This window comes from Prunus mume, linkage group LG1 (genome assembly GCF_029339155.1).
Source record: "Prunus mume cultivar Tortuosa linkage group LG1, ASM2933915v1, whole genome shotgun sequence".
In the NCBI taxonomy this organism is placed as follows: domain Eukaryota; kingdom Viridiplantae; phylum Streptophyta; class Magnoliopsida; order Rosales; family Rosaceae; genus Prunus; species Prunus mume.
In genome coordinates, this window is record NC_142698.1 from 3,513,548 (window position 1) to 3,525,105 (window position 11,558).

At 35.6% G+C, this 11,558-nt stretch overlaps 1 protein-coding gene across 3 annotated transcripts; it reads right to left on the reverse strand.

Annotated features, from left to right (window-relative positions):
* Positions 1 to 852: 852 nt before the first annotated feature.
* On the reverse strand, positions 853 to 4,318 carry LOC148920719 (uncharacterized). Of its 3 annotated transcripts, none has more exons than XM_089055902.1 (5): positions 4,161 to 4,318; positions 3,318 to 4,075; positions 2,315 to 3,235; positions 2,100 to 2,233; positions 853 to 2,023 (listed from the first exon to the last, which is right to left on the reverse strand). In XM_089055902.1, exons 2-5 carry the CDS (start codon positions 4,066 to 4,068, stop codon positions 1,187 to 1,189), a joined length of 2,643 nt encoding a protein of 880 aa, XP_088912028.1. In that variant the 5' UTR covers positions 4,069 to 4,075; positions 4,161 to 4,318; the 3' UTR covers positions 853 to 1,186. The 3 variants fall into 3 exon arrangements, with proteins under 3 accessions (XP_088912028.1, XP_088912030.1, XP_088912024.1); XM_089055904.1 differs by having other exon boundaries at positions 853 to 1,677; positions 1,858 to 2,023; positions 3,318 to 4,309; XM_089055898.1 differs by having other exon boundaries at positions 3,318 to 4,309.
* Positions 4,319 to 11,558: the final 7,240 nt, after the last annotated feature.

Consider the following 11,558-nt stretch of genomic DNA (forward strand, 5'->3'; position numbering starts at 1 on the left):
TTACCTCTTTAAAACTGAATTTATTTTGTACATTTATTATATAAGTTTTCATATCTCCTTTATTCAGATTTATTCTATTTTAATTAGCGCTCAAATACTTACGTTATTTGCGTTTTGATAATTATTAATATTTTATTTTAAAACGTGTGGACCAATTTGTGGAAGTTGAATTTTCCTAAATGGGAACTTTAATACTGTAATTTCATTTGTTACTAACATTAAGCAATTTTTGTTTTTATACTGGAAAATATTAGATTCATTTTTGTAGGCTTTCTTTCTCTCTTTCCCATAATTTTTTGTGTGTTTTAATTTCTTTATGCTCTCATGGGAAAGATTCATAATATTCATTTAGTGACACAATATTTTTTATATTTTATTAGCAAACATGTTGTGTCTGTGTAAAATTTGTTTACATTATGAAAGTTTATTGTGTGACTAATTTGTCTTCAATTTTGATATGAAAGTGTGTGCAACTAATGATGATTTTGGTGTACAATTTTGGGAGAGACCAAGGATTAAAATATCGGCCGTGCAGATAATATCGGGCCTCCAATTTACGGATATTTCGGGGGATATATCGTTATCGTTTTAGGTATCGGGAAGAAATCAACAAAAATAACATATATAGGCATTGAAACACATCATTTTGGTGTAAAACTTTCATAGATGTTATATACATTGTCAATGAATGTATTGAATAAATAAAACTCAAAATTTACTAATAATAAGATATATATATATATATATGATGAAGTATAAGTGGTATGTAATGCGCGTTAATGAAAAGTTTGAAAATAAAAAGTTGATTAGAATGAATAAACCATGCATAAATCCATAGTTTATTTAAACATTGTATTACAATTTAGATGAGTGTCCAACTACATAAATGAAGAGCTCCTATGAGGTTCAAACAATGAGGAACAACCATCTAGATTCATACAATAATCATACCAAGTCATGTAACCCGAGTAGTTTGTAAGCCATATTTGAACATGGTGCACATATGTCTCTCTTGAGCTCCCTACTGTCATCCCATATATGAGATAGTTAGGATTAACCCAACTAGTAGGTCCATAATCTGTTTCCTCATCTTGAGCTCCATATCTAGTTCCACTATAATCAGACATGACATAACCATGGCCATCATAAGATTCATTTGAGTTAGTACTAGGTCTAGTTCCTATGCTCATAGATCCAAAACTGATCGCCATGTCCTCTTCAGATGGATTGATTGGTTGGCTTCTTTCTTTGAGTATTGCTTCCCAATTGCGCCAATGCCTGGTCCAGCTTCTCTGCATCCATGATCCTCATCTTGGGTGGCATGAGTAAAATCAACCTCAACAGTAAATGGGCTGTATTGTCTTCCTTCTTCATTACCTCCCGATCCAGCATTACTTCCTCCATCATTATCTGACGAATTGGATGAACTTTCCATTCTACTAGCACTAGCATCGTCTCTCAAGGGACGTCTTTGACGTTGCCTAGGTCCAAGCATATCCCTTTCAAATGATGAAGTATCTCCACTCCTAACATCTTCGGATATGACTCTATCAACATCAACTCCTTCTTGGGCAGCATGTTGTGCTATAACGGCATCAGGGTTGCCTTGTTCATCATCCAAGTGAGCTGTCATAATCCATTGTTGAATTGGATTATTATCATCATCAGACGGTTGCCCTGCAATGTCAAGAAGGTCTATGTAGTCATTTTCTGCAACCTTGTTCATTTCAGCCTCTTCATCACATAGCTTAAGTTTCATATTATAATAGCAAAAGACAATCTTTTCCAGCCTAGTATATGCGAGACAGTTCCTTTGTTTCGTGTGAATAAGAGCAAATGTACTCCAATTTCGCTCACATGCCGATGATGATGCTGTCTGTGACAATATACGCATAGCAATTTTTTGCAAGTTCGGGGCAGAATCACCATGAAGATTCCACCATTCTGCTGGGGGGATCGATTTTCTTGATTTGACGGCCATCTCAGTGCGAAATGTCTTTCTACAGTCTCTAAAATTTATCACCTGGATCACAATGTTTTGTGTTCAAGATGCATAAAACTAAATTTAATGAGGAAGACATTGTTTTGTGTTCACTTACCTCAGCCCCAAATGCTTGCAAACCTCTATCCCCAGTTGGGTTCAACCTTTCAAATACGCGTTGGAGTCCTGAAAGTAACTCTTTATTGTGGCCAACCCCTATTTCATATTGATATCTAGGGTTCAAGTAGTGGGCTACAAATATGAAGAGTAGTTAATACCCGTTGTATAAATTTAAAAATTGATGCATATTTTTACTAAAAGATTAAAACATACCAGCTTGATGTAATGGACGAGATAATGTGACATCCCATATGTGATTGATGATTTTGAGAAGCCATTTTTTTCCCTTCAACTTAGAAATCTTCTCTTTCATTATGTGAAACATATCATATAAGATAGGCATGGTAGGAACTACCTCTGTGTCAACAATTCGCAAGATGCTATACAAAGGCTCATAGATGGATTGCACTCCTTCCATGGCATCCCAGAATCTATGATCAAGGACTCGACTTTCAATTCTCTTCCCCTCGTCTGATTCACTAAATCGACTATTATACCATTCCTCACTTGTAAAAAGTTGCTTCAACCCAGCTTTCTTATTTAAGATGCTATTGATGGTGATGTAGTTTGTCGCAAATCGAGTTACACCGGGTCGGACCAAATCTCCTTGACAGAAGATCCTCATCTGAGCCAATAGCCAACTATGATTGTAAATGTAGTTGGTTAATTTCCTAGCCTTATTTATGACATTAGCCACCGACTCTTGCTTCCCAATATCTTCAAATATTAAATCAATGCAATGTGCAGCACAAGGAGTCCAATAAATAGGGTACCGCTCCATCATCATTTGTCCAGCCTTAACAAAGGCTGAACCATTGTCGGTGACAATATGAACAACATTCGACGGCCCAACCTCTTTTATGACATCCTTCAACAATTTGGCAATGTACTTTGCATCCTTGGTTTTATTTGAAGCATCCACTGATTTCAAAAAAATTGTTTTCCCATTTGAGTAGACCATGAAATTTATTATGGACAACCTCGTGGGGCCAGTCCATCCATCACTCATGATGGTGCATCCATACACGCCCCAATCTTCCTTTACCTTTTCCACATAGGCTTGCATGTCTGTGTGTTCCATATCTAAGTACTTATGCTTTATTTCATACGGTGATGGTGTGGCTACGCCTTGACCTAATATAAACTCATATTAGTAATTGGTGTGTTTAGAATATTTAAATTCAAGAAAGGAAAGTTATAAGGAATAAAGCAAAACCTGCTTGTTGGGCTGCAGCAATCATATTCTTGAAATGAGGGGAACTTGCTTTTTGAGGAGCCACATTCTCAAGTATGAAGAATTTGCTGCAGTATCTTCCAAGTACCTCTGCTGAGTTTCTAATCATGCCTTTGATTGTTCTCTGTTTTGCTCTAGTGTTCTTGTGTGGCATTGGTACCGGAGGAGATGGAAGTGGGTCTCGAAGGCTTTGAGTGTAACGGTATTGCGGTTGACTACTACCACTTGCTCCCCCTGCAAATCGTTTGCTTCCCATTCCATAAACTCCTCCTTGTCTAAACCGTTCTTGCTTTGACGCTCTAATGGCAGCAAGGTAATCTTCTTTCTCCGCAGGGTGCATGTCTGGAGGATATGCATATCCATCGTCATCATCGTCATCATCATCATCAACAGGATTGCTACTTTTATTGCCCATGTATCCCTCTCTTGCTGTAGATCTTATGTTTTCTTCAACAGATTTCTTATGTTGTTTGCTAGACTCTTTCTCCTTTATCCATGCAATTACCTCCTTCTTAATATCTGGTGGTACTTCTTTGCACTTCTTTACACTTTTATGTGGATCAAATCCGGCCAAATGATACTTTAACCGTGTAATTCCACCACTTTTAAATGTGGATTCACAAAATGTGCATATGGTGCCATGCTTATTGCCTTCTATTGGACGAGCATATTTCCATGCCACATCAAGACCACCAGGCACACTAGCTCCACTCGGTCCACTACTACTTGCCATTTTTAATCTATCACACTTAAAATATATTAAATGAACTTACAATATCAAATCTATCACAAAAATAATATAGACCATGAAGGAGAGCCACATACCTGAAATAGCAGTCAAAGAGAACTTGCAAACAAGGAAAGAAGCTCACAGACTAAATAAAAATTGAAAAGCTAATAGAGAAAGAAAGAGAAGAGAAGGGAAGATTTGGTGCCCCAAAAAAAGCAAAATAGCCTTTGATTTAAAGAGGGCTTCTCTCGTGATAACAATGGGAACTTTTTGGGGTTGGGGGACAATGATATATGGGCTTTGCAGACTTTATTTTATGGATTCCAGTTGGATGATTCTCTGACTTTGATGGAACTAAAAGTAGCCAAATTTTTTGGAGGTATGTGGGCAGTGAATTGCATTTTGCCAATTGTCTGACTTCGAAAAGTGAAAAAGAAACAACCAAAAAATGAAACAAATATTAAATGATAAAGAATTCCACAAGAAGCTCAGACTTAGATAAAAGCTTTCAACAGTTTAAAGGCGGAACAATAAGCCAAAAAAGAGAACCCCAAAGCTCAAAACAGTATTCCAAGCACGAAGTAAAGAATCAATTCTTCTTCCAAGTTCTTCTTTTCATGGCTCAAAAAACAGTCACTCACATTCTTTACATTATTAATTATTATTATACTAATATTTTGTCTATCATATAATCTACAAATTTACAAATATAGTGGTTGTGATCAATACACGTTAGACCAAAAGATGGGAAGCCAAGTTAGTGGCAAATAAGCTTGAGATAGGACATGTATGTCCCTTCAATTGACTATGCATAGATTCTTTTGATGCATACTTCAAAACATGCATACTCAAAAACATCTTTTGCATTGAATATTGCCAAAAGCATTCACACATATCTAATCACTGCATACATACCTCTAAAAAATATTTTCAGTTTCAATTTGCTTCAAAACTTTTTAATTTTTTTGGGTTTTGTTATGGGTATCGGGAAATATCGGTAGATATCGGCAAAATATCGGGAATATCGCACTTATCGGGGATATATCGTCGATATAGGGGAAGATATAATCTTACCCCCCAATATCGATGTCGACAGTTCAAAATGTCGATATATCGGCCGATATATCGGTGTATCGGCCGATATTTCAATCCTTGGGAGAGACTTCTTATTGTCTTATTGGTTCATATTGAGAATCGACAAGATACAATTTCAACTTGGATATGTGATCATGATTTCAACCACCTGGAGTGCAAAAAAGGGAGTAAGAGTATTCTGAAATACTTAGTATTTATAATTAAATTTATTTAATGAAATAAGCATTGCATAGTTTGTTCATAGCTTCATCAGGTGCACTCAAAGTTTCAAAGACTAATGCAGACCCATATTTGAGTGGGATTTCCGTTATATTTGTTCTCATCAGGTATTCAGATTATATGAATTTATATAGAGTGGGATTTCCGTTATACTTAATTGTATACCAATGCGTATTTAATTTCCAATTAAATTGAAGTGAAATCCACTAATTATTTGTGTGCAAGTTTGTGTAGGAAATATTTTAATAACATGCAGATTTAAAGCGCGCTACAATGAAGAACAAAGACATGACCTACATTATATATGCCTTGTGAAGGCTAGTCTTGATATGCATGCCTCGTGGAGGAGGCTATGAATGCATAATGTCGAGGGGGATGTGCTTAAGCCCATAAGGGAGTCACCTAGGGAGGTAACCCAACTTCTGTGATTGGAGATCCCATGAAGGAAGTTCAATGTGGTAGAAACAATCCATACTGCGTGACTCATATAGCACTCATAAAACTATGAAGATATCCTTGAGATATTCTTCTGCTCATCCCTAAGGCAAAAATGCTATTTTATGTGACGTTAGGAAGGGATTTATCCTTGAATGAGTTTCGAGGTGGGAAAACTCCCGCAGGGTGCAGGTTACATGTACTCTTGGAGAACTCACCTAAGTGAGAGACGTCATGAGGCCGCGACTATGAGAATTGGGCTATTCTCTAGCAACTCTCATGAGAATTAAGATTAGCGCATGGCCATAAATAGCGCTACCCCGCATCCAAGTCTCAACTAATACTATGTGTGGGATATGTTGAAGTTTGGTCAAAGGTGCCGAGTTCAATACTGTGTACACTCAGGTTCCTCAAATGGAGACTATCATCACTAAGTGAAGGTTCAAGCCCGGAAGGCACCTACACCTATTACATAGTATATTATATTGCCCGTATATATTATATATTTTTCACTTTTTTTTTTGTCACGGTAAAATTTTGAAAACCTTGTGGGGGATTGTTAGAATTTTAAAAGGTTTTAAAAATTTAACCGTTTTATTTATTTAATTATTTTGGCTGTTTTATTTTATTTATTGTGGGGATTATAAATATTTAATATTTAGGCTTGATTTCTGGTTGGTGAATGCCTTCATTTTTTGGTTGGTGAAGGTTACATGTTTTGGATGCCTATAAAAGGCCACTCCTTCTTCACATTTGATACACACACAAGAACCACAATACACTATCAGAATATCACATACACATTCTAATTCTCTCTTTTTCAACTTTTAAATATATTCTCTACTTTATATTATTATTATTTTGGGCAATGGTTATGTGACTTGGATACCTATATATGTCTATGAACATGCTCATAGTGGATCTTGAGTTTGTGCACAAGGGGTCGTATCTTGGAGTCTTGTAGACCGTCAGTACCTGCACGTCGGGAGGTTACAAAGGCTTTAGAACAGTGTCTTTGACGTGATTCACCGTACCAAACTCACCTTATTACCTATTATTTATTTTCCTTTTATTTCCCTATTATTTTGTTTTCTTCAATGTGATTATACCTTCAAAGCTTTTCAATTTGTTTATATGTTATTTATAATATAAATATTTTGTATTTGACTTTACAGAAAGAGGAAAACTATTATTTTTCACAACACCATGTACCAGAATCTTCTACGGTTTGGATTGTGCCATATCTGCAATGCTTAAGTTTATTTTCGGTTAAGACTACAATGACATTTGCACTGTCTCACAGCCCTTATCCTCTTCTTTCATGCTTCTCCTTGACCTTGAAGAGAACACTCAGCCTCCCATATTGTTTCCCTACAACTATAAAAGAGAAAAATCCCCTAAATTCATGGTCCCTATGGCTAGAACCATCAAACCAATCTCTCACCAACATTTTTATGTTACATTACATCTCCATGGACAATAAACTGAAATTGGGAAGAGCAGATGCAAAAAACTCATCTATATTTTCTTTAATCAAAATTCAAATTACTCGATTATCCTCAACATGCAAGAGCAAGGTATTGAACCTGATATGTAAGACTCAATAAAATTTTACTAATGAAACTTCAAACATGAAAACCACAAATTCTACTTTTGTACCCTAAAATTTCATTCATCTTCAACGTGTAACTATTCTTCTAGATGGCTAATGAGGAAAGCTTTAGTTTGAATCTAAATGCAGTGGATTCCATGACGGTTTTTCGTTATGTAAAATAGTCAGGTAATTAAATAATATAAGTTGCCACCAAAAAACTGACATAGACTATTTACTCCTATCCAAAGTCTAATACGGTATATCAAACAAGTCCTTAAAATTATGTTAGATACACATAGGCCCTGTTTGGTATGGCGGATTGTTATGGACTGGACTAAATCTTGGGACTGTCTTGGATTGGCTTGGCTTGGCTTGGCTTGGTCTAAGCTGGATTAAGTACTGACCTACATTTGGTTGTAATTGCATGTTGTGTTTGCAAAAACCAAATGTTTGTGTGCAAACACAACATGCGATTAGCAACATGACCTCTACCCTCTTATTCTTCTTTTCTTCGTTCAAACATGGTGGTGAGACAAGCTCCAAACCATCCCAACATCATATAAAGCAAAACTCATACAGTATTTATAGATGCAAAAGTTAGATATTTTATATATATGCGTCATCCACATGGCTTGAAATTACAAATTCACGTTCATATATTACTTTCCACAAGCGCACAGACTAACAACAATAATAATCAACCAAAACCCACTAAATAACATTTATAAATAAACATCCACAATTCCAAACTGAGACTAATAAAGCAGCAAAAACAAAAGCTATAGTAGATACTTGTGGTGTTTCTAAGGTGGGAGATGCACTTGTGGCGTTTCCAATATATCAGATGTTGCCTCCTTCAAGCATTTTCATTGAGCAATTGCTCAACAAAGACTTTTTTTATATCAGCATCAAGTGACTTGAACAGAGATATTGTTTGTGGCTTATCCAAAATGACTTTTAATGCTTTAATTTGATCCATAGCAGAAAATCTCATTTCCTTGACTTCTTTGGCAATATCAGATAGATCTTCATTACCTTTTAAGAAAGCATCAGTCACCATTTACAAACCAACAAAGTAAATGTTTAGATAATATATATACAAACCAACAAAGTTTTTGCATTGATTATAGTACATGTTTCTTTTTTTTTCTTTTTTTTCAACTAAAACAATTACACTTTCCACTTGAAAAGTGCCAATCACCATGAAAAAGAAAAACTAGCATCTAACAAACAATTATGCCTAGCCAACCACATAGAGAAATTATAGAACATCCATGAGCAATTGACCACATGACCTCTATCCTTTTATTCTTCTCATTCCAAAAAAAACCCCATAATCAAAACAATTCAAAATTGAAAACCCTAGAAAAATACCCAATTATAATCCAATGAAAATTAACCAATACAAATGTTATTTCTCATCAAATTAAGCTAACTACAAAAAACCACATAATCAAAACTTAAAAATCAAACTAAGAAATAGCAAATTGAACCCATCAAATATCACCAAGGAGAGAGACAAACAGAGAAGAAGAATGGAAAGAGAATAAGAGAGTTGAACAACTAACCTGAGTGAGTGAGAGTAGAGCACAACAGAAGATGAAAACAAAGCAGCGTGGAAGAGGGGAGCCAGAGCAATGTTGAAGAGAAGAGGAGAGCAGAGCAACGTTGGATAAAGGCAGACTCAATAGCGTCTTCGTTATTTAGCGGTACCTCTATAGAGTTCTCTATTTTGTGCCAAAAAGTGAAGTGTTTTTTGAAGGCTAGGACTATATAGTCTCATTTAACTTAACGATGGGTTGCACCAAACATGGGCTTGGGGTGTTATTTAAGTTAGTCCAATCCAAGCCAATCCAAGGAGGTGTACCAAACAAGGCCATAGAGTACTGAAAAGTTTATTAATTTTTTTGTCTGTGCTAAATGAAAAAGGATTAAAAACATTCATAATAAAAAAGTTCAACAAATGACTATGAAAAATTTGGCCTCACATTCATTGAGGAGAAAAAAAATAATGAAAAGTCATTGCGCCCTAAGAGCAACTCCACCCATTTGCCCTTAGCCATGGCAAGGGGGGAGCTAGGGCAGCCACTATTCACGTGAATAGTGGTTGCCCTTGCAAATATTATTTTGTGTTTCCACCCATTGCCATGGCTAAGGGCAATTACTATTCATTTTTTTGTTTTATTCAAAATTTTTTTTACCTCAATAATTCATTTGGATAACATTTTCGGATAAGATTTTTGGGTTCCTACGTGTCAAGACTATTCATAATTAGATAAAATTTCCGGATAAGATTTTTGGGTTCAAATTTTGGATGAATTTCAAAATTCAAATTTCAGTTTGTAGTTTTTTATTATTTTAATTATGTTTTGTTTGATGTATGGAATATGTTGAATAAAAAGGTCTTTTATTGAATGCTTTGTTTATTAAATAAAGAAATCCAATACAAGTCATTAAGAATTACTACTACTAAAATAAAATACATGAAGTACAACAACTTTAATAGAAAACATGAAAAATAAAAATACATAAAAGGTATGCCAACTAATTTAATGATTTTTATCAGTTAACCAATCTGTGTTGCTAGGCCCATCATCCTGGAAAAGTCTTCTTCTCATAACATCCCTTCGTTTTAGCTTCCAATATTGTTTTGTTTCAGGGGACATATGGCTTGTATCCATCGCCATGGTTTCTCGATCGGTCTTCTCCATATCTTTTTTACGCAAATACTCCTTTTCTCGTGCACACTCGGCTTGAATTGCCACCTCCATATCTTGGCGTTTCTCCTTCATTTCAATTCTTATGGCGTTCTACCTTGCAATTTCCTCCAAAAACTTTGAATTATTATTGCTTGAATTACCTGCTTTCTTTGCCTTCGCAGCCTTTCGGCCAATGGGCCTCGGCTCCTTTTGGATGGGTGAGTCTTTACTCATAGGGGAATCGAGAGGTGAATCCGATGTCCTTGAATCACGGAGTGGCGTCTCGTTTAACACAACGGCGGGACCCGTGGGAATAATTATGAAGCGTTTACAATATTTCACCACCTTCCAACATTCATGATGGTTGAAACTATTTTTGCCACCCCCGGTTTTAATGAACCACATCTGTGCTTGAATAATTTATTTAACAAAAAAATGGAAATGCAAGAAATATTTAAAATATATTGGATATGCAAGTAACAAAAATAATAATAATGGAAATGCAATTAACCTTACAAATAAATTGGAAGTGCAAGAAATATGAAGAAACAATTGGAAATGCAAGAAATATTAACAACATATTGAAAATGCAAGAAATATGAAGAAATAGTTGGAAATGCAAGAAATATTAACAACATATTGAAAATGCTAGAAATATTAACAAAATATTTAAAATGCAAGAAATATTAACAAAATATTGAAAATGCAATAAATATTAACAACATATATATATTAGGACATTAAACTTAATAAAACGAAAATTACAAAATACTTACCTCGATAGTACGATTTTCCCCGCTTCTATAGTTGTTCATCGCTTTTGCCAAGGCATCTCTCCATTTTTCCAACTCTTTGTTGAGAATTTTCCACTTACTCGACAATGCCATTTCCGTACGAGTCGACCCTAGAATTTTTTTCCACATATGGAAAAATGTCATCACATTGTCTGTCATGGGACAATGACAAACTTGGAGCCAAGCCTCACACAAAGAAACATCTTCCATGGTGCTTCACGCATCTCCGGTTTCGATAGAAGAAGCTATAAAAATAATGGTATAAAAATACAAGGTGAAAGAGAGGAAAATGTTGAGTAAAGAGTGAATAAAATGTTGATTAATAGTAGAAGTAGAATAAAATGTATGAGGATTGGTGTTGAAAGTGAAGGGTATTTATAGGAAATATAGGAAAAAAAATAGAATTTTTTAGTATTTTTTTAAACAAATTTCGATTTTTTTTTCATAATTTTATTCTGGAAAAACGCCAACCGTTGGATGAAGTATGTAGAAGCAAATCGGAGCGCTGGGGGCGTGACACGTGGCTTCCAACCGTTGGGCTGCATCACGCCGATGTCACCGACATCGAGCGTGATGTCACCGACGTCGAGCGTGACGTCACCCCTTGCGTTTTGGACCTCGGTGAAGCGCCTTGGGCCAGACCGAGTTGGTGGGTCC

Coding starts and splice junctions, on each gene's coding strand:
- LOC148920719 (XM_089055902.1), bottom strand. CDS start 4,068: ATGGCAAGTAGTAGTGGACCGAGTGGAGCTAGTGTGCCTGGTGGTCTT. Junction 2,234..2,314: donor TCGTCCATTACATCAAGCTG/GTATGTTTTAAT, acceptor TCATATTTGTAG/CCCACTACTTGAACCCTAGA. Junction 2,024..2,099: donor TGCAAGCATTTGGGGCTGAG/GTAAGTGAACAC, acceptor ATTGTGATCCAG/GTGATAAATTTTAGAGACTG.